At 38.1% G+C, this 27,818-nt stretch overlaps 1 protein-coding gene across 1 annotated transcript in view; it reads right to left on the bottom strand.

Moving 5' to 3' along the window:
• Nucleotides 1-21,531: 21,531 nt before the first annotated feature.
• The window catches only part of GBE1 (glucan (1,4-alpha-), branching enzyme 1), a 313,528-nt gene continuing 307,241 nt past the window's right edge, over nt 21,532-27,818 (bottom strand). Inside the window, exon 16 of the mRNA XM_010844338.1 lies at nt 21,532-22,293. Coding sequence (XP_010842640.1) covers nt 22,237-22,293 — 57 coding nt within the window. The 3' untranslated portion in view covers nt 21,532-22,236. The remainder of the gene's footprint in view (nt 22,294-27,818) is intronic.

The following is a 27,818-nucleotide window of genomic DNA, read 5'->3' as shown; positions in this document are numbered from 1 at the left end:
GGCATATTGAGTGCAGTACTTTCACAACATCATCTTTTAGGATTTGAAATACCTCAACTGGAATTGTATCACCTCCACTAGCTCTGTTCATAGTGATGCTTCCTAAGGCCTACTTGATTTTGTATTCCAGGATGTCTGGATCTAGGTGAGTGATCACACCATTGTGATTATTTGGGTCGTGAAGATCTTTTTTGTATAGTTCGTCTGTGTATTCTTGCAACCTTTTCTTAACATCTTCTGCTTCTGTTAGGTCCATACTTTCTGTTCTTTGTTGTGCCCATCTTTGCACGAAATCTTCCTTTGGTATCTCTGATTCTCTTGAAGAGATCTCTAGTCTTTCTCATTCAATACAATAGTTTTCCTCTATTTCTTTGAATTGACAATTTGATAAGTAATGCTCAAAATTCTCCAAGCTAGGCTTCAACAGCATGAGAACCATGAACTTCCAGATGTTCAAGCTGGATTTAGAAAAGGCAGGGGAACCAAAGATCAAATTGCCAGCATCCACCGGATCATAGAAACAGCAAGAGAGTTCCAGAAAACATTTCAGTTCAGTTCAATTCAGTCGCTCAGTCATGTCCGACTCTTTGTGACCCCATGAATCACAGCACGCCAGGCTTCCCTGTCCATCACCAACTCCCAGAGTCCACCTAAACCCATGTCCATTGAGTCGGTGATGCCAGTCAACCATCATATCTTCTGTCATCCCCTTCTCCTTCTGCCTTCAATCTTTCCCAGCATCAGGGCTTTTTCCAATGAGTCAACTCTTCACATCAGGTGGCCAAAGTATTGGAGTTTCAGCTTCAACATCAGTAATTCCAATGAACACCCAGGACTGATCTCCTTTAGGATGGACTGGTTGGATCTCCTTGCAGTCCAAGGGACTCTCAAGAGTCTTCTCCAACACCACAGTTCAAAAGCATCAATTCCTCTGTGCTCAGCTTTATTTTTAGGGCAACTCTCACATCCATGCATGACCACTGGAAAAATCATAGCCTTGACCAGACAGACCTTTGTTGGCAAAGTAATGTCTTTGCTTTTTAATATACTGTCTAGGTTGGTCATAACTTTCCTTCCAAAGAGTAACTGTCTTTTAATTTCATGGTTGCAATCACCATCTGCAGTGATTTTAGAGCCCCAAAAACTGAAGTCAGCCACTGTTTCCACTGTTTCCCCATCTATTTGACATGAAGTGATGGGACCAGATGCCATGATCTTCATTTTCTGAATGTTGAGCTTTAAGCCAACTTTTTCAGTCTCCTCTTTCACTTTCATCAAGAGGCTCTTTAGTTCTTCATTTTCTCCCATAAGGGTGGTGTCATCTGCATATCTGAGGTTATTGATATTTTTCCCGGCAATCTTGATTCCAGCCTGTGCTTCCTCCAGCACAGCTTTTCTCATGATGTACTCTGCATGTAAGTTAAATAAGTAGGGTGATAATATACAGCCTTGATGTACTCCTTTTCCTATTTGAAACCAGTCTGTTGTTCCATGTCCAGTTCTAACTGTTGCTTCCTGACCTGAATACAGATTTCTCAAGAGGCAGGTCAGGTGGTCTGGTATGCCCATTTCTTTCAGAATTTTCCACAGTTTATTGTGGTCCACACAGTCAAAGGCTTTGGCATAGTCAATAAAGCAGAAGTAGATGTTTTTCTGGAACTCTCTTGCTTTTTCGATGATCCAGTGGATGTTGGCAATTTGATCTCCGGTTCCTCTGCCTTTTCTAAAACCACTGAACATCTGGAAGTTCATGGTTCACGTATTGCTGAAGCCTGGCTTGGAGATGGCACACAAGCATGGCCAGAGGAGCTACCCCATTGTCCGAGGTCAGGGGCAGTGGCCGGGAGGAGCCACCCCAAGCCCGAGGTCAGGGGTGGTGGCCAGGAGGAGCTACACCATGTCTGAAGTAAAGACCAGCGCCTACGCTTTGCTGGAGCAGCCATGAAGAGATACCCCACATCCAAGGTAAGAGAAAACAAGTACGAGGGTAGGCACTGAGAGAGGGCATCAGAGGGCAGACAGACTGAAACCACAATCGCAGACAACTAGCCAGTCTGATCACATGGACCACAGCCTTGTCTAACTCAATGAAACTAAGCCATGCCGTGTGGGGCCACCCAAGACAGAGGTTTATGGTGGAGAGGTCTGACATAATGTGGTCCACTGGAAAAGGGAATGGCATACCACTTCAGTATTCTTGCCTTGAGAACCCCATGAACAGTATGAAAAGAAAACATCTTCTGTTTTACTGACTATGCCAAAGACTTTGACTATGTGGATCACAACAAACTGTGGAAAATTCCGAAAGAGATGGGAATCACAGACCACCTGACATGCCTCTTGAGAAACCTATATGCAGATTAGGAAGCAACAGTTAGAACTGGACATGGAACAACAGACTGGTTCCAAATAGGAAAAGGAGTACGTCAAGGCTGTATATTGGCACCCTGCTTATTTAACTTACATGCAGAGTACATCATGAGAAATGCTGGGCTGGATGAAGCACAAGCTGGAATCAATATTGGCAGATAGAAATATCAATAACCTCAGATATACAGATGACACCACCCTTATGGCAGAAAGTGAAGAGGAACTAAAGAGCCTCTTGATGAAAGTGAAAGAGGAGAGTGAAAAAGTTGGCTTAAAACTCAACATTCAGAAAATGAAGATCATGGCATCTGGTCCCATCACTTCATGGCAAATAGATGGAGAAACAATAGAAACAGTGACAGACTTTATTTTGGAGGCCCAAAATCACTGCAGATGGTGACTGCAGCCATGAAATTAAAAGATGCTTGCTCCTTAGAAGAAAAGCTATGATCAATCTATACAGCATATTAAAAAGCAGAGACATTACTTTGCCAACAAAGGTCCATCTAATCAAAGCTATGGTTTTTCCAGTAGTCATGTTTGGATATGAAAGTTGGACTCTAAAGAAAGCTGAGTGCTGAAGAATTGATGTTTTTGAACTGTGTTGTTGGAGAAGACTCTTGAGAATCCCTTGAACTGCAAGAAGATCCAACCAGTCCATCCTAAAGGAAGTTAGTCCTGAATATTCATTGGAAAGACTGATACTAAAGCTGAAATTCCAATATTTTGGCCCCCTGATGCGAAGAACTGACTTATTTGATAAGACCCTGATGCTGAGAAAGATTGAAGGCAGGAGGAGAAGGGGATGGCAGAGGATGAGATGGTTGGATGACATTACCATCTCAATGGACAAGAGTTTGAGTAGGTTCCGGGAGTTAGCAATGGACAGGGAGGCCTGGGGTGCAGCAGTCCATGGGGTCATTAAGAGTCAGACACAACTGAGTGACTGAACCAAACTGAACTGAACTTTCCAATGTTACCAAAGCAGGTTCATTTGCCAGCCTCACAGGGGGCCAAATGCTGAGATGCAGAGGTTTGCAGCAGAGAAAGTGTTTCTTCCTGAGGCAGCCAAGCAAGGAAATCAGAGATCAATTCTCAGATCTGCCCCACCACAGGCAAGAAGTTTAGGATATTTATGGGACAGAGAAGTAGGGTGGTCCGAGACTTGAAGGAAGATGCCTGTGGAGGCAAGGAAAAGAAGTAGTCATCAGTGTTCTGAGCAGGCATATCTGAGTTACATGCTTCTTCATGGGATGTATGTTCTGAAAATTGTGGCATTAGTATGATCTAGGGGTTTCCCTGGTGGCTCAGATAGTAAAGACTCCCACCTGCAATGTAGGAGACCTGGATCAATCCCTGTGTTGGGAAGATCCCCTGGAGAAGTGAATGGCTACCCATTTCAGTATCTTGCCTGGAAAATCCCATGGACAGAGAAGCCTGGTGGCCTACAGCCCATGGGGTCATGAAGAGTCAGACATGACTGAGTGACATTCAAAACTACTAAAAAATGTCATCTAAGGGTGAAGCTTTTGACCCTCTGAAGTCAAAAGTTCAGCCATTGGATACTCATGCAAACCCAGTTGAATGATCAGTGGTCTCTAATGGTTTGAACTGAGCAAGACTAGCTCCAAAAAAACTACTTAAGCAACTGTTACTGTAGTGAGTCATACATCAGATTGTTATCTAAGTGGGCAGTTAAAGGAGTCCTGTGTTTTATTATCTAAGCTCTTTGATGTTTGAAGTGTATTTAGTTTGCAATAAGAATTAAAGCAAACTTACTGAAGACAGCTTACAGGATATTATTTATTAATCAAGTTATCATTTAGGGGATCTAAGTGGTGACTGCCCTTGGTCTCAATGAGGAAAGAGATTATGCTTTTTATGTCTAGATGTATTAACAAGCTTTTCTTTCTTTCTTGAACAAACCTACATTTGCCAGTCATCAGCTGGCTACGGCTCACTCATCAAATCTTCCCAGTTTCCTTCTCCTGTTACTTCCCAGCATTTTGTTGAGTTTTTTCTTAAAGAATCACCATTGACAATCTAAATGGGAGATCATATCCTGGCTTTTCACTTACAGACTTGTCTTACTCCTCAGCAATTACCTAATTTTTGTCATTGTTGCTGTTACTTTTGTTCCAAAATCTTACTTTCTTTTGTCACATAACTTTGCATTTTCTGGATTCTTGTATGCCCCCCTTCTCTCTGTCATTCTTTTGTTTTGTGAACTTCCATACACTAAATATGTTGAGTTCTGGGAAAAGTCTGACTTCAGCAGTTTCAACGTCTAACTTTGCTTATCACCTCGTTGTGGGTGGCATTCAAATGTATATCTCTGGTTCCTAAATCTCCTGGGGCATAGATTGAAATTTTAACTACCTGCTAGACATTACCATGTGTATTAGCTTCAGCACCTAAAACATAAGAGGTTCAAAATCAATACCCTCATTTTCCCTCCAACTTCTCTATTGTTTCCATGTCACTTATTCATGTTACCACTTTTCCTCTTTAAATTTTTAAAGTTATCATCGATTTTCTATTTTTTTTCAAAAATTCTTGCTTCCCACACCATCATAAGTCTCCAACTGGTCACCAAGCCAAACAGTCCTTCCTTTGCAAGATTCTAATATACAAGAATTTTAGTCACTATATTTTAGTTAAATAATAGCACATCCAAACAATGCAGTTCAAATACCACGATGTATTAACCAAGTAATTGCAAAAGGCATGCTTTTTTTGACAGCTTTTCAATCTATAAAGAAAGAAAGAAAATAGAGAAAGAAATTGAAGTTGCTCAGTCGTGTCCGACTCTTTGAGACCCCTTGGACTGTAGCCTACCAGATTCCTCTGTCCATGTAATTTTCCAGGCAAGAGTACTGGAGTGGGTTGCCACTTCCTTCTCCAGGGTTCAATCTATAAATTGTTATGTAAATAATGGCTGTGATACATGCTCACTGGTCAGTAATCTTCCAGAGTATATTAGGAAGGTGGTGTTAGTGGCAAAGAACCTGCCTGCCAATGCAGGAGACATAAGAGCCTCGGGTTCAATGCCAGGGTCAGGAAAATCCCCTGGAGGAGGGCATGGCAACCTGCTCCAATATTCTTGCCTGGAGAATCCCCATGGACAGAGGAGCCTGGTCAGCTACAGCCCACAGGGTCACAAATTTGGACACAACTGAAGTGACTAAGGACATACACAGAGTATGTTAATGAGTGCTCAGTTTTTGCACAAATTTAATTGCATTGACTCCTTGTCTCCCATGATAAACCCATGTGCCATTGTTACAAAAATGGATAATTGGAAAAGGAAATTGGCCAACAAAGATGAAGGTGAGCAAAGAAATGATAAGTGATAAAGTTTCAAGGGAAATTGTAATCAAATGTAAATGATGTCTTAAAAACTATGACTGACTGTGGAGAATCTTGATACCTCAAGCATTCAAGAGACTCTAGATATTCAGCTACATAGTCACTACTTCACTGGAGATGAACTTATTGACATGAATGAGGAAATTGGTTGTGACAGAAAGGATACAGTTTTCCTAAAAGAAGTGATGCTGGCAAAAACTACATTAAAGGAATTCTCAGAGATATTTCATGGACCTGAAAGTTCAAACTATAAGATGTTGGAAGCTGAGCTAAACTTTTAGAAAGGAGTATACAATTCACTGAGGCATAGAAAAGATGTTTCCTTTCATATAGGAAGTTATATGACAAAAAGGCAAGCATTAGTCAAACTACTCTTGACATGTTTTCTACAAAGAAACCAAACACATTGTTTGCATTTAATTATTTTAAGTTACTGTGCACTAAATATTAGTTTTGCTACTGTTTAAATTTTCCTTTATGTTTTTAGTCTACAGTAAGAGATTTTAATGCTTTGACAAACATTTTTAAAAGTTGTAAAACAATTGTAATTTTCTTTTTGATTACTAAGTTTCTTTTCTGTGGTTTTGTTGCAGGAAGGCGGAACCCTTCCAGGGCCCGAAACTGGGCTCTTGTTTAACACTCGGAAATGAATTGTCCAAGGAGACACGTGTGCTGACAAAGCAAGAGATTTTATTGGAAAGGGCACCCGGGTGGGGCAGTAGGGTAAGGGAACCCAGGAGAACTGCTCTGCTGCATGGCTCGAAGTCTCAAGTTTTATGGTGATGGGATTAGTTTCTGGGTGGTCTTTGGCCAATTATTCTAATTCAGAGTCTTTCCTGGTGGCGCACGCATCGCTCAGCCAAGATGGATGCTAGCAAGAGGAATTCTGGGAAGTGGACGGACAGGCAGTGTCTCCTTTAGACCTTTTGCGAACTCTTCCCATTGGTAGTGGCTTATTAGTTCCTTATTCCTTATCAGGATCTCCTGCCATAAAACAACTCATGCACATGGTTACTATGGTGCCTGGCCAGGGTGGGCGGTTTCAATCAGTGTGCTTCTCCTAACAGTTTCAGCTTTCACATTCATTTTTTATGATTCCTCATCATTGTTTAAAACAAGTACTAAGTGTATTATTGATTCAATTTCAGCATCTCTCATGTGTCTAGGATGCATTTTGGGTGTTCTTGCTTAGGAACTTCCTTCTTCTTGGAGGAAGACCATCAGCAGATGGCAGAGCGAAATTTTGCTAGTAGCTTCTAGGCATTCTCCTAAATGCCTTGGTGCCTTGGCATTCTCTTGGTGCCATTGGAACCTCTGATAATCAAGAACAGCTTTTAGCAGTATCTGGGAAGTATGGTCCTGAGAAATTACTAGCTTTGGTGTACAGAGAACTGAGTTTATTAGTGGTGGCTTTTGTAAGTCTTGTACTTCTGGATCTTCTGAAAGTCAGAAATAAGCTTCCTCACCTTTGCATTACTGCCCATTCCATGTCCCTGATAGTAAATTACTTTGTAATATTTGCAGTGATGTCTGTTTTCCTGCTTACCTTTGACAGACACAATATTTAGCATCAGAAGAATTTCCTGTGTAAGAGCTATCCAAAGATGACTCTTTGCTTTGGTTATCTCACCTACTGAGATCTGAAGACAGTAGTGATTTTATCATTAGTGGAAAATGAGATGGCAGTCCATTAGGTATGGTGGAAAAGAATATAAGTCAGGATACAAGTGGAAAAAAGAAACCATTATGTGTATTTAAAACACAGGGACTTATGAGCAGGAATTTGGTTACACTGTTTATGAAAAAGGCTTAGAATGCATTTGGGGGTGATTGATACATCTCCTTACCTGTGTAGCTCTGTTCAAACTACCCTGGCTTTGGGCCAATCCTATCTCTGGAGTAGAAATTGCACTCGGCTTTATAACTGGTCTCCCAGCTGTTGACATTTATCTCCTACAAAGTACATTTTAGAGCATCTTCCTGAGTTACAGCTCTTATGTGCACCATAACATAATGGGGAAAATTGGTTAATGTTCTGTAGACTTGTGGTCAAGTCCTAACCTGCAGTGAGATCCTGGGCAAAAGGCTCCTCAGAGTCAAAATTTTCCACCAAATACAATGAAAGAATTGGTGTAATTTGGAAGATTTCACATTTTGTTAGCTTTAGAATGTTTTTCAAAGAAGTGCTATGTGCAATTATAAACAGATAAAAATAGAGAGTGCTTTGAGTGAGGAATTGTGGTGCTGTGTAGACTTACCCAGTCATCTGCCTCAAATTCTTTGCCCCAGTCCCCTACCCACCAAGTAGTTCTCACAGGGATCCCCCACATAGCACATTATGAAAACCGTTAAAGGAGTGGATTTTAAGGTCCATTAAGCTCTAAATATTATTATTTTTCTCCTACTTTGCAAATAATTCTTAACAATTATATAATCAGTACAATATAACCCAATCTTCCTAGCTTAAATATTGAAGGTTATGTATAAACTGGTTCTAACATCACTGCATTATCATTTGTCATTTCCCTCATAGAGCCTGACTCTGAACTACTAACTCATGTTGAATGAATTAATGTGTTCAGAGAACATTCAGTGTTAATTTCATACTTCTAATATAACACATGTGCCTTCTCTCTGTTTATATATGACTTCATTTACCTTCTTAATCTTATATGCAAGGCCTAGTTCTTGATTTTTTTCATCAGTTAGACCACTTGGTTTCATTGATAAGTAAATCATTTAGGATTGGACTGGCTGCACTAACAGAAAATCTTAAGTATATTAGTAAATTTATAAGGACTTTTTTTTACATAAAATAAATTCAGAGTAAACACTGGCCATTGTTGTATGATTGATCCATAAACGTCGGGAATGTAGAACCTCGCATCTTTCTCACCTGCCATCAAGCTTGTACAGTTTCTCATAATCGAAGATGGAGGCTGACCTCTAGCCATTTTATTCACATGCCAACCAGCTAAAGGAGGAGGGGAAGTCTATTGTTAGTAAATGCCCTAATTTTCTATTTTCCCTTTTAAGAAGTCTTTCTGAGAGTTTTACCTAACTTCTTTCCTGAATATCAAGAAGGGGCCCACATCATACTTGTACTAGGAATGTGGAAAGTACTAGAAACAACAAGCCAGGGAGGACAGGGAGCATTTGTATTTGGGAATTCTCCTTCAAGAGAAGAAACGAAGTGAATATTACTGACCTTGTTTCTGTAACTGCCTGTCTAATACACATATATTATATATATATATATATATAAAACCCAAGTTAAGTTTTTAGTCTTTTCCAATATTTAGTTTACCTTAAATTTTTATATTACCTTCAGATTTCTGACATAACAAATATTTAATGATATATATTTATAAAGGAATATAAATATGCTAAAAGATGTAAGAATTTACTGTTTGGTCATACACAAAAATGTTTCACATATTACAGTGAGATTTAACATCCTGGTGTCACAATATTGGAAAGAAATCTTCATGACGCTAGAAAAATCCAAATTTTAGACTAATAAAATATCAAGGGAATCTCCCGTACTTCTTATTAGCTCTAAGTGGTTCCTCAGCAACCAATCACAAACTGTGGGAACACATAGCTATAGACTATGACATCCTGACAACCAAAGCTATAGTTTTAAATTTTACCTGCCTGAAATCAATCTATCTAATCTACGTAATCTATAATCCATCATTCTTACACCTTCTGCCTTACTCCAAAAATGATTCAGATACATTAAAAGTAAGGGATGTAAAAATACAATTGAAATGTAAAAGGAAGAACAGTGAGAGCAAAGGAAGATTAGAATAACGGCAACAACAACCACAAACAGGTCAACCCAAGAATTGGGTAATTGTATGAAATACACAACCCTAAATTATACTCATTTTCTAGAAGCTGGACTTTAATCTGGTTCTAAGATTTCTCATAACCTGGAGAAACTTATTCCAAAGAACTTTAAGGTTCGTATTTCATGTGTGCATGCTAAGTCGCTTCAGTGGTTTCCAATTCTTTGCGGCCCTGTGGACTGTAGCCCTCCAGGCTCCTTTATCCATGGGATTCTCCAGACAAGAATACTGGAGTGGCTTGCCTTTTCCTCCTCCAGGGGATCTTCCGGACCCAGGGATCGAACCTGTGTCTCTTATGCCTCCTGCACTGGCAGACAGGTTTTTTTTTGTTTTTTTTTTTTACCACTAGCGCCACCTGGGATACAGTTAAACACCTGGCAGGAGAGTTCTGAACCTGGGGAATGTAAAATGCCCACTGACAGTTAAATTATGAGACTACAAAGTGATTTTAATGAAAATATTGACTCCTAGATAAGCTAACATTGAAGCAAAGTGAAATGAACACACACACACACACACACACACACACACACACAAAATAGTTTGAAAGAGGAGTTATTAGTCATGGAAGCATGGACTGTAGCACACCAGACTCCTCTGTCCATGGGATTTTCCAGGCAAGAGTATTGGAGTGGGTTGCCATTTCCTCTTCCAGGGGATCTTCCCAATCCAGGGATTGAACCTGGGTCTCCTGCATTGGCAGGCAGATTCTTTACCATCTGAGACACTAGGGAAGCCCATAGAAAAAGAAGAGCAATGTGTTTTCAAGTTAGTGTATACTGTGTTTAAGCATACATTATGGGTTTCTTTCCCCCCATGATGCATATCGATGTTCTTTGTGGATGAGAACTGAGTTAAATAATGTTAAATATGTTCTGGAAACACTAAATTAAACATTATTAGATCAGTCTCCTTAATATCAGAAATCTCAGGGCCTTTAATATGTAATTTGCATTATGAGTCTGTGGGGGGAATAAAGCATGTAATATTTCTCAAACTCAGTTGACAATTACAGCAATGTTCTGCTATGCTTTTATTGCAGTGTTTCACCTTCCTGCACAAAGAAAGATCCAGCCTCCCTGGCCACTAGGTCAGAACAGTGTGAATGAATTCTGGCTAAGAAAGCGAAACAGGAGGGGTATAAACCACTTCCAGCCTGGACTTATTCTTGTAATTCTGCAGCGTTCTCTTCTTGGATTGTGACTTTGGAGGTAACATATTCCGGTCGGCATAACTACAAGATGGAGAGGTGTCACCTGTTCTGCACAGAAATGTGAGCGAAAGGAAAATACTCTTGTTTCATCCACTCGTTAAGATTTTAGGGTTCACTTGTAATTTCAGTCTCACTTTGCGAAGCCTAAGGATTGTAGGCAAGCTCCTAATCTGGGGAGAACATTTACAAATATCATTTCTTAGCATGAAATGTTGTACAGAAGTAAATGGTTGAAAAATAAACACTGGAGTATCTGAATGAATGATTTTGCCATAGGATTACTGCAAGTTTACCAAAAACCCCTGAGTCGGTTTCCGAATGTTTTGTTTGCTTGCTTGGAGGCCACTACTCAAATAATTAAGTATACTATCTCCGAAAAAGTAATTCAGTGGGGACCAGCAAGACACATGTTTTAGACATTTGCTTTCACGTGCTCATGATTTTAGAGCTTTCCTTTGTCTGTTGGTCAGGGAAGGGGACAGGGAAAGGATGATTGGTCATCATTATTTCCGCCACTTTAGAAAATTGCGGTCAGGCTCTTAGCCTGCAAAGCTCAGTGTCTTTTCAGTTTTTGTTTGTCTGCCTGGTACAATGAGTGTGATTTGTTGTAACACTGCATTTCTTCTGTAAAGGAGAGTTGTCTGTTCAGGCATCTCCTTTTACACAATTTTAAAAAATAGTAACTGAGGTCTACATTTTATTTGAACTCTACCAGTTTTTCTCGAATGCTTCTTTTCTGCTTCAGAATCCCATCTTGGACATACCATTCCATTTAGTTGTTGTGTCTCTTTAATCAACTCTGGGCTTTGACAATTTCTTAGACTTACCTTGTCTGGCGTTTCCTGGTCTGGGTAGGTATCTCTATGATGTTTACTCTCATAGGTAAACTTGGCTAGATGACAGCGCCCAGTTATTTAACTATATACTAACCTAATGTTGGGCTTCCCTGGTGACTCAGTGGTAGAGAATCTGCCTGACAATGCAGGAGACACAGGTTCAGCCCCTGGGTCAGGAAGATCCCCTGGAGAAGTAAATGGCAACTCACTTCAGTATTCTTGACAGGGTAATCCTATGGACAGAGGAACCTGGTGGGCTGTGGTCCATGGGGTCATAAAAGAATCAGACATGACTGAGAGACTTAACAACAACCTAGGTGTTAGAGTGAAGGTATTTTGTAGATATGGTGGCTAACATCTCCAGATGGTCCTTGATTTAGGATGGTTCAACTTATAATTTTTTTTTTTTGACTTTACAATGGTGTAAAAGCAATACACATTCAGTAGAAACTGAACTTCAAATTTTGAATTTGATTGTTTCCTGGGCTAGTGATAAATGGGAAGATACCCTCTCAGGATGCTGGACAGTGGCAGCAAGCTCAGTGCCCAGTCAGGAACATGATCAGGAGGGCAACCACTGACATAGTTAGAACCATTCTTTCACTTTCAATACAGAATTCAATAGATTACTTGAGATAGTCCATACTTGATTATAAAACAGGTTTGGCGTTGGACAATTTTGCCCAACTGTAGTAATAGTAAGTGTTCTGAGCACTTTGAGGTAGGCTGGGCTAAGCTGTAATGTTAAGTTGGTTAGGTGTATTAAACACATTTCAACTTCCAATCTTTTTAACTTAAGATGGTTTTATTGGGATATAACTCTGTTGTAAGTAGAGCAAGATTATTACAATGGTTGATTTTATAGATTACTCTAGATAATGTGAGTGGGGCCTCACCTGATCAGTTGAAATCCGTAGGAGCAAAACCAGGTTTTCCAGAGAAGGAATTTTGCTTCAAGATGGTAATATAAACTCTTATCTGAGCTTCAAGTTTGCTAGCCAGATCTACAGATTTTGGATTTACTACTCCCCATAATCATGTGAGCCAATTCCTTAAAATAAATCTGTTTATATTTGCATTATATATATTATATAAAGAGATAAGCACACATATAAAATCTTATATATACAATGATTGATATGTATAATCTCTTGATATATGATCTCCGGATTATATGTATGTACACAATGCATATGTTTTATATATACACAAAGGATGTGTATATACAACTCTTGATTTGTGTGTGTATCTGTTGTTTTATCATGGTTAGATTGGAGTTACAGGTCTGAGGATTGTATTTTTGCAATTCTCATCACTCTCAACATATCATGTCAAGAGTGCACACTATCGGTATGACTTAACTGATGATGTAAGCCATGACCACCTGCTGAGGTAATTTCCCAGATTTTTCCACTGCAAAGTCCTTATTCCCTTTTACCTACTCTGCTCTTTAGAAGGTGGTCACAGAGTGCAGCCCACACTCAAGGGAAGGAATCGGGAGTAAAGAGAATTAAGTTCTCCACCTTCTTAAAAGGGAGTGTCTGTGAAAACCTTCAGCATTCTCTTGGACAGGAGATTTGTCTCTTCTTCACATTTACTTATTTACTCAATCATTTATATCAGTAAGAACTCATGGATATTTATTTTATGCTTTATGCAGGGACACATTATTTTATTGCTCAGATTATTTCAGGTATGGCCATTGGGTACCTTTCAGTTAATCCCTGTTTCCCTTTGACACTCCATTCTTTTAATTTGGAGGCACCTCTCTACTCTCTAAACACTACCAGAGGCTCTGGACTTACCTTGTATATTCCCTGCCCTAGTCCTAGACTCAGCCATTTCTCCAAGTAGTCCTGGTTCATTCTTTTGGAGAATAACACTAGAAACCAAGATCTATAAGCTGGGTTCAAGCTCTTTTAAATTTTTGTTTCTATGTAACACATGACAAAAATAATTCCTGGAACTTGGAAACTATCTTGCCACAAAGATCAGTTCAGTTCAGTTCAGTTAGTTGCTCAGTCGTGTCCAACTCTTTGTGACCCCATGGACTGCAGCATGCCAGGCCTCCCTGTCCATCACCAACTCCCAGAGTTTACTCAGACTCATCTCCATTGAGTTGGTGATGCCATCCAACCATCTCATCCTCTGTCATCCCCTTCTCCTCCTGCCTTCAATCTTTCCAAGCATCAGGGTCTTTTCCAGTGAGTCAGTTCTTCGCATCAGGTGGCCAAAATATTGGAGTTTCAGCTTCAGCATCAGTCCTTCCAATGAATATTCAGGACTTATTTCCTTTAGGATGGACTGGTTGGATCTCCTTGCAGTCCAAAGGACTCTCAAGAGTCTTCTCCAACACCACAATTCAAAAGCATCAATTTTTCGGTGCTCAGCTTTCTTTATAGTCCAACTCTCACATCCATACATGACTACTGGAAAAACCATAGGTTTGACTAGATGGACCTTTGTTGGCAAAGTAATGTCTCTGCTTTTTAGTATGCTGTCTAGGTTGTTCATAGCTTTTCTTCCAAGGAGCAAGCGTCTTTTAATTTCATGGCTGCAGTCACCATCTGCAGTGATTTTGGAGCCCCCAAAAATAAAGTCTGACACTGTTTCCATTGCTTCCCCATCTATTTGCCATGAAGTGATGGGACCAGATGCCATGACCTTAGTTTTTTGAATGTTGAGTTTTAAATCAACTTTTCACTTTCCTCTTTCACTTTCATCAAGAGGCTCTTTAGTTCTTCTTTGCCTTCTGCCATAAGGGTGGTGTCATCTGCACATCTGAAGTTATTGATATTTCTCTCACAAAGATAAAAAAATATATTAAAAAACTATATGTCTTAGTTTGGCTTCAAATGCTATGCCCTCCCCCCACAGAAGACATTCAAATCCAACTAAAGACAAACAAACAAGGGAATTCCCTGGTGTTCGAATGGTTAGGACTCTGTACGTCCACTACTTGGGGCCTGGGTTCGATCCCTGGTTCGGGAACTAAGATCCCATAAGAAATGTGGCCAAAAAAAAAAAAAAAGAGAGAGAGAAAAAGACAAACAAGAAATACAAATGAGAGAGCCAATTTTTTACCCTTGATTCAGAGATCGTCTATGATCCGTGGTGGAAGTCAGCAGAGTGAATTTGATGAGCATGAGCTTAGACCCAAACAAGGATAAAAATCATTTTTCAGAGTTCATGAGACTCAGTGAAAATGTGTATGAAGTGTCGGCATAGGGCACAGCAACAAGAAAGCACTCAACACAATGAAGTTGTGAGCCAATGAAGTATGTCTTAAAAAAAATACCCAGATAAGTAGATTTATCTAGATAGATATATCTGCTAGAATTAGTAAAATTAGGCATCCTATTGCTGTTTCTATATAGCTAAGTGATGCATACTTACCATAAGAAAGATTAAAGGGGATAGAGAGTGACTGTGTGTGTGTTGGGGGAGGGACCTCTATATCATATGATTGGTTTTAATCAATAGTTGACAACATGACTAGAGGGATCTGTGAAATGAAATTACATGCAGTGTTTTTCATTATTTATATTACTGGAGTGAATGGAAAGTGACACTACAAACTCAGTTAAAAAGAATCCCTAGTGGCTATAAATAAAGAAGTAATAAAGATATTTCATTTCTGCCCTCCTCCCCCCTCCCTTTCTAGAGGAAAAAGAAATGACTTACACCCAAATAGGTTGAGGTGAGAAATTCTCTAAAGAGATCAAAACATATATTGCATTTCACTGTAAGATTTGCAAACTTCTTCAAATCCAAATAAAATCACCTGGTCAGATCGATGCTCTTAATATGACCAGAAAAATATCTAAGATTGGGTATGAGTATCATACACAGAGATCAAGCGATTCATTAGCTCAAGATAAATTTAAGGATCAGTGAACGCTCTCGAGCTTTCAGCTTACTTACATATTATACAGGTATGTCTGTGCATATCCACACACCCATGGGTATGCTATAAATACACGTATGTCAGAAGAGTTTATTCATATACTTACAGCTGTTTCCTGTTATTAACTTAGACAAGTATGCACAAATAATTCAAACACTTACCTCATTTAACTTATATCATTTTGTGGCAAAGTAGTTTGGCATGATACCTATTTTGTTAGTTTTCTGCTTTGCATTGTCTTATTCTAAGTACCAGACAACTGTGGAAATTGCAGATCGATGGTTGATAACTTCCCCCTTTCTTCAAGCAATTACTTTTAAATTGTGCAAATATTTACTGAATGAAGATGTATGTTTCTGATGACAGTACAGCCTTTCAGTCCAAAAAACTGACGGGCCAAACTGTTTTTTAATTATGAACTATCATTTGCAATTCTTTTTTAAAGGATTAATTTAATTGGAGGATAATTCTTTACAAATTGTGATGGTTTTTGCCATACAACAATATGAATCAACTATAGGTATGTATGTGTCCTCTCCATCCTAAACGCCCACCCACCTCCTTCCCCACCATATCCCTCCAGGTTGTCACAGAGCTCCAGCTTTGGGTTCCCTGCATCGTACATCAAACTCCCTCTGGCTGTCTGTTTTACATATGGTAATGAACATGTTTCAGTGCTATTCTCCCAAATCATCCACCCTCTCCCTCTCCCAGTGAGTCCAAAAGTCTGTTCTTTACATCTGTGTCTCCTTTGCTGCCCTGCACATAGGATTGTAAGTACCATCATTCTAGATTCCATATATATGTGTTAATATACAGTATTTGTCTTTCTCTTTCTGACTTACTTCACTCTGTATAATAGGCTCTAGGTTCATCCACCTCATTAAAACTGACCCAAATGCATTCCTTTTTATAGTTGAGTAATATTTCATTATGAGTATGTAGTGCAGCTTCCTTACCCATTCATCTGCCAATGGACATCTAGGTTGCTTCCATGTCCTAGATATTGTAAATAGCGCTGCAGTGAACACTGGGGTACACGTGTCTTTTTCAATCCTGGTTTCCTCAGGGTATATGCCCAGTAGTGGGATTGCTGGGTTGTATGATAGTTTTATTCCTAGTGTTTAAAGGAATTTCCATAGTGTTCTCCATAGTGGTTATATCAGTTTGCATTCCTACAAATAGTATAAGAGGGATCCCTTTTCTCCACACTCTTGCCAGCATTCATTGTTTGTAGACTTTTTGATGATGGCTATTCTGACTTGTGTGAGATGATACCTCATGTCTTTTTGATTTGCATTCCTATAATAATGAGCAATGTTGAGCACTTTTTCATGTGTTTCTTAGCCGTCTATATGTCTTTGGAGAAATGTCTCTTTAGGTCTTCTGCCCACTTTTTGATTGGGTTGTTCATTTTTCTGGTGTTGAGCTGCATAAGCTGCTTGTATAGATTGGAGATTAATTCTTTGTCAATTGTTTCCTTTGCTATTATTTTCTCCCATTCTGAGGGCTGTCTTTTCAACTTGCTTATGGTTTCCTTTGTTGTGCAAAAGCTTTTAAGTTTAATTAGGTCCCATTTATTTAGAGGGCTATCCAGGTGGCTCAGTGGTAAAGAATCCACCTGCCAATGCAGGAGATGCAAGATATATGGGTTTGATCCCTGGGTCAGGAAGATCCTCTGGAGTAGGTAATCACAACCCACTCCAATATTCTTGCCTGGAAAATCCCATGGACAGAGGAGCCTGGTGGGCTACAGTGTATGGGGGTTGCAAAGAGTCAGACATGACTGAGTGACTGAATCCTACTTCCTGACGAGGTCCCATTTGTTTATTTTTGCTTTTATTTCTGTTACTTTGGGAGGTGGGTCATAGAAGATCTTGCCGTGATTTATCTCCGTGTTCTGCCTATGTTTTCCTCTAAGAGCTTTATAGTTTCTGGTCTTGCATTTAGGTCTGTGATCCATTTTGAATTTATCTTTGCATATGGTGTTAGGGAAAACTTTGGGAGATGGGGAACAGGGAGGCCTGGCGCGCTGCAGTCCATGGGGTCACAAAGAGTTGGACATGACTGAGTGTCTGAACAACAACATGGTGTTAGGAGGTGTTCTGATTTCATTCTTTTACATGTAGTTGCAATTCTTAAGCTTCCTCTGTCGTTTATTTGTCCTGCCAGCAGGGTATGCTGGGCTGTGAGCAGAAGGGGAAGAGGGAAAGAAATAGAGACCTTGACACCTGGTTGTTGCGGCTCACTGGAGGCTGTGGCTGTTCCATTTTGTGCTCAGTGTATCCTGACCTACTGTTGCCATTAAGAGGTCGCTAACTCATTCATTAAGCTGGCTTACCTAGGAGAAGAGTCTGAGCAGCTGACACACTAAGGGCAGTACCTTAACAGCACCAAAAGGAATTCACTGTGACCTCCTAGTGCCTGCAGAGAAAAAGCTAAAATAAGCAAATAAAAGCAGTTGCGGGGGAAGATTGAAACTTTGGTCATCTGCAGGAGTGGAGGAAGTGCAAAATCACCCCGTGCCTGGAAGAGTGTGGGTAACAGTGTAGAAGGCTTGAAGGACAGATAAGTGGCAGGGGACAGTAGCAGTGTGTTCCCGGTGACCAAAAAACCTGGAAAATGTCTTCAAATGTTGACTCACCATCCGTGCAGTTACTGATCAAACACTAGCTCTTTATAGAACCAATGATGATGTTTTTCCCCTCACTTTTACTTTAATTGTCTTAAGACCCTGGAAAAGTCACTGAGTACTTTCTACAATGAAGCACTAGGAATTAAGAGCTACACCTGGAACTCAGGTCTTCTAAACATTATATCACTTCTTTTAAAGCATTTTTCAGGTTTCTAGGTGAAACAGTCTGTGCAAGCATACATGAGGGTCAAAACCTCTCTCTGATCCAGCAGAAATGACAAGAAAAACTGTTAAGTAATAAGTAAACTTCTGAAATACTTGCCCTTTGGTATAAGTAGAACTATCACAGAATCCTCCTTTGCTCACATAAATAAACAGCACATTTTCTGCACAGTTTTTGCCAAGAGTTAAAATACAGATGTAATGTTTTAAATTATGGAGACAAAAACACTTATAACTACTGTAATCTTAAAGATTCCTCACACTACCAATTAAGAAATTCTGCCCTAAAGTACGAATGTTTCTCTGCAATTCTCTACAAATCACCACTAATAAGATAATAGAGCAGAAAAATTAGTAGGGAGTTCATTTGATTTTTTTTCCCCCTGAAGGCTGGCTTTAGTGGGAGCATTTATCTACATTTCAATTCTCACGCATTGTGAATGATAAATGAACTCTACTGCATAAAGGACATGACATTGCTGTGCCTTAGATTTCTATTTTCTTTCATCAGAATATCCCACCTAGCAAAATTCATAGCTCAGTGCTTGTCTCTCTATAAGGAATACGTAGATTAATGAAACCTCACCCCTCTAAAGAACCCTAGTTCAGGACATGAGTCAAAACAGGCAAAAAGAAATAGTCTGAGAGGTGTAAGGCCAGGCAGTCAGCTTCTTCCTTGTTTTGCTTTCTATCAGGCATGTCTGCTCTGCTTCATTCTAAACTGGAAGAGCAATAGGAAACCTATTTTATGATGCTTTCATCACCTGATTCAGTGGCTGCAGGACCAGAGACAGTGAAGAGATATTTGCCCTGAAGCTGCAAGCAGAGCACCAGAGGAAAACACATTACCCTTCATCGCTTCCCCCAGATCTGTCTGCACTCTCTCCTGTATTATTTGAAGAATAGGTTCCTTATCCAGACAGCCTCCTGTATGATCCCGCATAGCAATGGCTATAACCCTGATCGGTGACAAATGTTGAATTGATATTGCTAAGGGGAGTCTGGAGTCAGAGGAAAAAAATACATGCATTCTTTTACAGTTGCTATGAGAAAAGTCAATTTATTGTCATTGGTTATTTTTTGATCTTGAGGAACATGGTGGCTAAATCCCTCATCTTATGTTGGAGATGAATACATCAGCTAAGAACAGGGCAAAGTGAGAAACATCAAAGGTACAGAAAAGAAAATGTGAAATGAGTTGACCCTCAGAGTTCAAATGGTATAAAGGGAGAAACATTCTAGGAAAAATGTTTACAGTTCAAGTTTTGATTATTAAACACGATGACACTTTCTAGTATTAAACATCAAGTATTATTAGCATGATGAGTAAATTCTATTTTTGATAATAAAGCAATTCCTAACACTTTCTTGCTAATATTAAAAAGTGATGGAAATAAGTCTGTAGTCATCTGTTTTCTAGAACATAAAAAATTTAAACAGCAAAAATACTTACCCTAAAAAAGTCAATGAAGCTAGATCACTCTCACTTTTGATGTTGGTAGCAAACACAACAGAGAAGAAAATATTATTATAGGGCAGACAGAATAAAATTTTGCATCTATCTGTTGTAATTATTGAAAATGTTTAACCAATAAAAAGAAAAAATATTCTCACCGGAAATGATGATGAGAATGTTACTGATATAAAAATGGAGATGTAAAGTGAAGTATACTGCAAATACTAAAATGTTCTGTAAAGGCTGTTTGCTATGACAGATAGAGGAAAAAACTCCAAACACATTCTATTTTGGACTCAATATTTTATTTATTTGCATATATTTTTATTTTCCACACCTAGCAATATCTATTTATCATCCTTCTTGTGGGGAAAAACTTGACAAAGGCAATTAACTTACATTATATCAGGTATAAATTTGAACTTTACACTGTGAATTCTAAAGACTGTATTAGTAAGGTCAATCAACATAATGAAAATATAGCATATAACTGCACTGGTCTTTACGATTTTCCACAGAGGTCGAAGGGGGGAAAAAAAAACAAGTTCTAGGTGTGAAGTAATTCCTTATCATTTTTTAAAGAGCTATGGTAGAAAATTAGCATGTATCTTTATACATAAGAAATGTAAAGAAAGGTAAGAAATTATAAGCTAGAACACAAAACGTCAGGGTTGTACATTATGTTATTATCAGTAACAGGCATGGTACAGGATCGTGGCAGCACTAAGATGTTAATAACATATCTGAAAGGGGAAAAGCATTTACAGGAGGCTTTCGTTCAGTTGTTTTCTAGGGTGTATCACCATCAGCTGGCTTCGCTGTCAGGAAATCAAACTATTACTCTACTTTGAAATTAAAGCAAATTACACATGTCAGCCCTAGATTTAAGGTTTTACTCAAATGATAAAGAAGATGGTTAAGACACAGGTTTAGCTATAAAAGAAGTCTCTTTTGCTAATCTCTTCCATTACTAAACCAGTTTTTAAGAGAAAGACTTTCATGTACTCCTTATTAGTCACTATAATCAGGCTAAAAACAAAGCAGCAGTCAGTATTAACGTAAAGGAAAATATTAAATCTTTAAAAAGGTGACAAATACTTTATGTTTCATGCTGCTGCTGCTGCTAAGTCGCTTCAGTCGTGTCCGACTCTGTGCGACCCCATAGATAGCAGGCCACTAGGCTCCTCTTTCCCTGGGATTCTCCAGGCAAGAATACTGGAGTGGGTTGCCACTTCCTTCTCCAATGCATGAAAGTGAAAAGTGAAAGTGAAGTCGCTCAGTCGTGCCCGACTCCTAGCGACCCCATCATAATTTCTCAGTTACAAATGGATTACATATCAGTGATTACACATTTGTGGCCTGCTATTTCATATACCAAGGGGCAATTTCATGATGGAGTATCTCACTATTAACTGTCGAAGCAGTTAACTCAGCTTCTAAAAGTGTTCAGGTTTAGAGTTGGAGAGGAGCTTAGATATCTGAGTTGGTTGATATAATTTCAAGTTATAAAATAGTACCTAAAGAAAAAAAAAGTATTAACTCCCACACCTAGTCCATCATGCATATGTGCATAAGTGTGAGGAAGGTCTCAGAGCTGAGATAGGCATTTAAATTTCACTCTAAAAAAATTCCGTAACATCACAGTAAAATAAACATTAGCAGAGACAACTGTGCAATATTTTTTTTATTGGTTGAAAGTAAAAGATGTTTTCTGAAATGTTACAATTACCAAGTCAAGCCTTCAGAAATGAAGATACTAGCATCTACCAAGATATTAAATGAAATAGAGACAAGATAAAACTTATGCAAAATAAGGCATGGATGGGTTCATAAGCAACAACTTTTATATTTGACACAATTCTTTGTTTTATATATTACTATATGTTTATTACAGTATTTCTAAACACACTTTGAAAAAGGAAAGTAACAATCTCTAGTGTCTTGTAATTTAGACCAAGAGATAACCAGAACAAATAAAGTCGCCAAATATTTGCCTTAGAAAAAAATACTGTATACATTCAACAGAAATAAACATGGACACATGATTCAAATTTGAACTTAAAAGGATTAAATAATTGGGCTGTAAGGCAAAATTCTTTAAAGACATGATATACAAGACTTCAAGGATCCTAGCTGTTCAGATGGCTGGACAATGTAGTCTAGGATTGCTAAAATTTCAAAAACATGTCCCCTTCTACTCTTTAAAGAATAAAGTTTGACATTCATTTTCATAAACCAATACTGAATTTCAGACATCGGACATTTCGGCTAGACAAATATATTTTGAAAAGCTTACACATTACAAGTTCTGGGACAGTGAGCGTGGGAAAACAAAGCACAGGTCTTCCTCTGCGGGAGCTGAAATCAGATCTCTTCAGTTGGGCAGGTCCACATTGCGAAGGATGAGGGCCACTCGGTTTGGAATGTACACCTATATCAACACAGTCGTGTCAGTGCATTTGAAAGAAACACTGGGCTTGATATCGTATCAAAGTGACTTGATATCATATCAAAGCATGATATTACAGCTCCCTTTACAATTCTACTGGCTCTGAGAAGGCTCTATTCGACAGTTCTGGCATTAAGACGCCTTTAAAACGATCACCGCTAGAGGGCTCCATACGCTTTACAAAAACCGATGCTCCCCAGACACAAAGGACAGAAACCTCCTTGGCGGCTCCGGTTCCGAACTAGCAGGTGGTGAAGGCAGGCTGCCCTCCAGGTCACAACGTTAGTCTAGTCAGGTAAATAAAAGTAACATACTAAAGACTGGTCAAGTCAGGACACTTATTATCTTTCTGGTTTGTGTTTCTCCTGTCATTTTAGGAACAAAACCTTAACGGTAATAGTATAAGGTTATCTTATGTGTATTTTAATCCCTGCCCCAATTTAAATCAGTCAAGAGGCTTGCCACTGATTGAAGGTGCAATCCACTTCTTTGCATGCCCTGCAGAGTCCTGACTCAGCTCCTTCTTGCATATGTGCAACTCCCCTCTCAGATATGCTCTTCACTTATCCCTTCTCCCTTTACCAGCTCTGGCCACAGAGCCTTGCGGGTCCTTGAACACACCACATCCTTCCCCTCCTTCCTCGCGATCTTGGCCTCTGCCTGGTCCCCTGTTCAGAACACTCTTTCCTGGGCTAGTTCCTTATCTCTTAGATCTTGAAAAACCCCAACTCCATGGAGAGGTGTCCTTTGACAACTCTAGATCTGATAGTGTCTCCATTTCATTTTCTATCACAGCACCATTTTTCTTCTATCTGAACATTTAACACACTTTGTAATTTTTTTTTCAAGTTTATGATCAACTCTTCCCACTAGACTATTAGGTTTACCAGGGTGGAGGCCATATGTCTTCATATTTCTAACTTTTAGTAGGTGCCAGTGATGACTAAACAAAAGAATGAATAAAGGAATAAGTAATTGTGGGATCAATATGTGTATATTTCACAAGATATTCTTTAATATATTTGCATCTAAAATAATTTTTATAAAACTGAGAAGTGATTTGAACTGCTTGATGCTTAACTGTGTGCTATTTTACACATAAGGGATTAATTACTATTAACAAAGCAGACAGTAAAAGTAATATTACATATTGCTGTCATCATTGTGAGAGTATCTCTCCATTTCTGAATTTGTGAATAAGGTACAATTTTCAGCTACTTTAACTGAAAACTTGACCAATGATTTAAAAGAAAAAAGAGAAAGACTTTTATAGTTTAGAACTAGAATGAAAGATGGGGAAAAAAAAAACACAACACAGAGCTTTAGGGAAAAAAAATAAAGAACAGAACAGCTGATTTTCACTGACTGAGACCACTGTACGCCCAGTGTATCTCAAGTCAGCAAATGAACACAACATTTTCCCACAAGGTTGCTGTGATAAAGACATCTTACAACTGTTTTTAAAAAATCAGATACATCAATACAGTTAATTTTGAATATTAATGATTAAAGCAGTTTTTAAATGATGGAATTTTGAAAAATTTATATTATGAATGCAATAACTAGAGAACAGTTTTTCTAATCTTGAATTAAAAGTAACAGTGACTTAGCACTGTCATCTGAGAAAAATGTCACACAAGCTAACAGTTTACTGGGTTCCTCACTGTCTCAGACTGGTATGCAATCCAGTACTTAACGTCCAAAAGATAAATATTATATCCTTGTGTTCATTAAGTGTGGGGAACTGTGTATTTCAATGCCATAATCAGTTTCCCTACAATTTACACATTGTTTTTAATGTCATATAGCTTTTAAACCACATCATGATTTAATGGCTAATATCTCTTCCATTCAATATTTTCTTTTTGACAGTGATAGGTAAGCTGTTATAAGATTGGCTCAACAAAAGAAAGCTGGAGCTACCCATGAACAAAGGCAGGACTATACCCAGGGGTCCAGACAGATCAAGTGCAAACTATGGCCTATTCCCACAATGACGCTACAGTCTAAAGCAACACAGACCAAAGCCAGAGAGGAGAAATCAAAGAAACCAACAGTCAGATTCAGTCAATTCCAAGTCTTCTCAAAACAGGCATGAATCAAGAGAGAGCAGTTCTGGGACTTCCCTGGCATTTCAGTGGTTAAGACTCTGTGCTTCCAATGCATGGGGTGTAGGTTCCATCCCTGGTTGTGTAACTAAGATGCCACATGTCAGAGTCAAAAAATTTAAAAAAAGAGAGAGATACCTGTTCTGCCTTACTCCATCTGTTTAGTTTAGGGAGTCATAGTAACTAGGTGTAAGCAGTCAGTGGAACAGCGGGTTATAATCAGAATGGTTCTGAAGTGTTAAAACCGAACACTGATTTAAATATCTCAGTAGCATGGGAGACTGAAGAAAAGGATTTCAGTTCTGTTTACCTTAAAAATATTTCTCTGGTATTTTTGACCCTATATGCAGATAAAGAGATTCTGATTGGCCCAAGTCTCCTGAGAAAGAAGCGGTAAAGCATTTGCCGGGCCTAGGACAAGGAGTGGCGGGCCCCTGCTCGGTGTGGCCAGGATAAACCAGGACGCTGCCTCACTCTCGTTCTGCATCTTATCGTTTCGGTATCCACCCTGATTTTATTACCTCATACTGATTTAATTAATGAAATATGAATAACTATAAGCTGATAATTTAGAAGCAATCTTACTGTCTGTGATCTCTGGTATTTTAGCTAGCCCAAATTTAAGAGTAAAACAAAGAGGGTGATGTAAGAATTCAAGGTTTGCAATGAATGCACTGCATTTCCTCTTTTGGCATTTAATTGTTCAAAAATGCGCTAAGAATTCTCTCTAAATGATGATGGCCATTTTATGTAAGGACCTTTATGATTACCAATTCCAGTCACACTTCGAGGCCGCTTAATACTATATGCTCAAAAACCATTGGTTGATAATTGTACAATATCATTAACAGGAATATTGTGTAATTATACTTTTTCACTGCAGTGTTAATTACCAGAATGTGTTCATGTTGCTTCAGAGCCCTTGCAGTATCGGCAATATGAAAAAATTTCCCCAAGCAAGAAATTTTTTTTTAACTATGGCTATTTATGAATTTTGGAGTTTTCTTCTTTATTAGAGTTCTGCATATATAAATCAATGTTCTTAGTAGTTAGGAAATGACTACCAATTATACTAAAAGACTTAAGATAATTAGAGCTAATTCTTATGATGAGACAATTACAACATAAACAATTTGGGGCTCTATAATTTAGTGCTAAGTACTGGCTTCTGTAAATCTCAATTTACAATTTTAATTCTATAAATAGTTTTGATTCCGATAGCAAAAGAAATATGAACATATTTTAAGTAGATTTAAATATAACTGCTTATATTTAAATATGAATATCTCATATTTAAGCTTATGTATACAGACACCATTTAGTATACACATCACAGATAGTATATGCTGATAAACATATTCACCATGCCCGTTACTAGTCACTAAGCCATGAACATTTTGGAGCTAGGATCATACAGTAAGAACATATGAGACAGTATAATGTAAAGTCATGAATTTTATTTTTTCTAGCTGTCTTTGTACTCTGTTCTTCACAAGGAATCAGAATGCCACAGTGTAATCTGGTTCATTTATTAAGAGAGTCAAAATGCATGCCATCTACGCAGTTATTTTGACTACATAATGACTTAATCACTACATCAACTATTACTATGGATTGAAAAAAAAAAACCAACAGAAACTGATCATACAATGATCTACTATATTATGCCATCTAAGCAAAGTATTATGTTGTTCTTGGGTCAAAATTGATTTACAAATATTAATTACATGGTTTTTGAAAACAGGTTATCAAAAATTTAGAAACAGCAAACTTAAAAATAATTTTCAATAAAAATACTTAAAAGGCAAATTTTAAAATGTTCTTATAAATTGTAAAGTTAGCAACTGTATAAATCATAGTGAAAACAGCATTTGTTGAAAAGGGCATTAGATTTTAACAATCTACATATATGTTTATCACAAATTATTTTGAAAAATAAAGATGACATAAAATAATTTTAATTTTCACATATATCCTTTAATTTATAAAATATTTTCTAAGGAAAAAACTTATTATAATTCATTATTTTGCATTAGGCTAAGAGAAAAGTGATCTAGTGAATATTTCTGTGTAGAAATACATATTTAGAAATATGAAAAAGAGAAAATTTTATGAATTAAAATTGATTTGTTTTAAAAAAAGCTAAACATTTTCATAATTCTTGGTAGAGCAAAAAACATTTCTCAACTTAATTTATATTTTCAATGCCTACAACTGAGGGGCAATAAAAAAGATACATCTATGTCAAACACCCTATTTAAACTAAAAATCTACCTTTGAATCACCAAATTTAGAATGGAAGTAAACAAATCTATTTCTTAAGATTAAGGAGATTTACTGGCAAAGTAATAGATGCTAAAAGTATTGCTTTATTCACATTTCACCATTAAGACTACTTAAGTTATTGTAAAGCAATCTAATTTATTTCAGGTTCAATCATCTCTGTGCTTTCATTTGTGCCATGGAGTCTGAATTTATGAATCAGAAAAGAAAAAGAAAGCGCCCTCGCCCCTCCTGGTTTACTGATGAAGTTACGGGTTAAATATAAGTTCCTATATCAGAAGCTAAAATGCAGAGAAATCATTATGCTAAAATGGAGTTTCCAAAAACTGCCAGTAAAGCAGAATGGAAAGGTTCTGCCTTATAGCTTCTTGGCATTTGTGAGATACTCCAACCTTAGCATATACATTTCAGCAGCAGTACACATGCAGTTCTCTGGTTTCACAGTTTTAACTGATGGAGCACATCAAGAAGATGCTGGGGTGGCACCTGCTGAACCTGCAGCATGTATGGCTATTTTAAGAGTCCTTTGAGTTCTGTTTGTTGCTATCTTTGAAAACAGATTTGACACTTATTCAGCAGATCCTTTGGATTACTGAGCTTGCAAATTAAGCTTTGGCAAATACAGTGCGCTAGTTGTGATGGACAGAAATTTCCTGGAAAAGTTACATTTTTGTCTCCCCTTCCCTCTTTATTCTAGGCATGTGGGAGGCAGAAGGCAGGTCAAAAGAGACCTAAAACCTGACTGGATCCCAGCACATTATCCATCAGTTCAATAAAGAGTTCTGTTATAATGAGACATTCTTATACTAGATGTATATTTGAATCTTCAAAAGATAACTCAGGTAAGAAGGAATTTGTTTTATTGGATTTTCTGGTCTACTGGGGCCCCCTTATTTTATAAAAAAGGATTATTACATTGCATTAATATAAATTATTCAAAAATCACAATACCATAATGAATACTATGACTATTTTATGTACCCACACCTTGCTTAAGAAATCATCCCTAACCACCAACCCCTTTTTTTTTAAATTGTAGTGCAGTTAATTTTCCAGGTGCCTTATTTTTTACATTAAAACCCATGATCATTTCATTTGGAATCTAAAGATTTATTT

Source organism: Bison bison, unplaced genomic scaffold (assembly GCF_000754665.1).
Source record: "Bison bison bison isolate TAMUID 2011002044 unplaced genomic scaffold, Bison_UMD1.0 scf7180017864200, whole genome shotgun sequence".
NCBI classification, from domain to species: domain Eukaryota; kingdom Metazoa; phylum Chordata; class Mammalia; order Artiodactyla; family Bovidae; genus Bison; species Bison bison.
The sequence above is the reverse complement of the archived record's forward strand: the minus strand, read 5'-3'. Positions and strand labels throughout refer to the sequence as shown.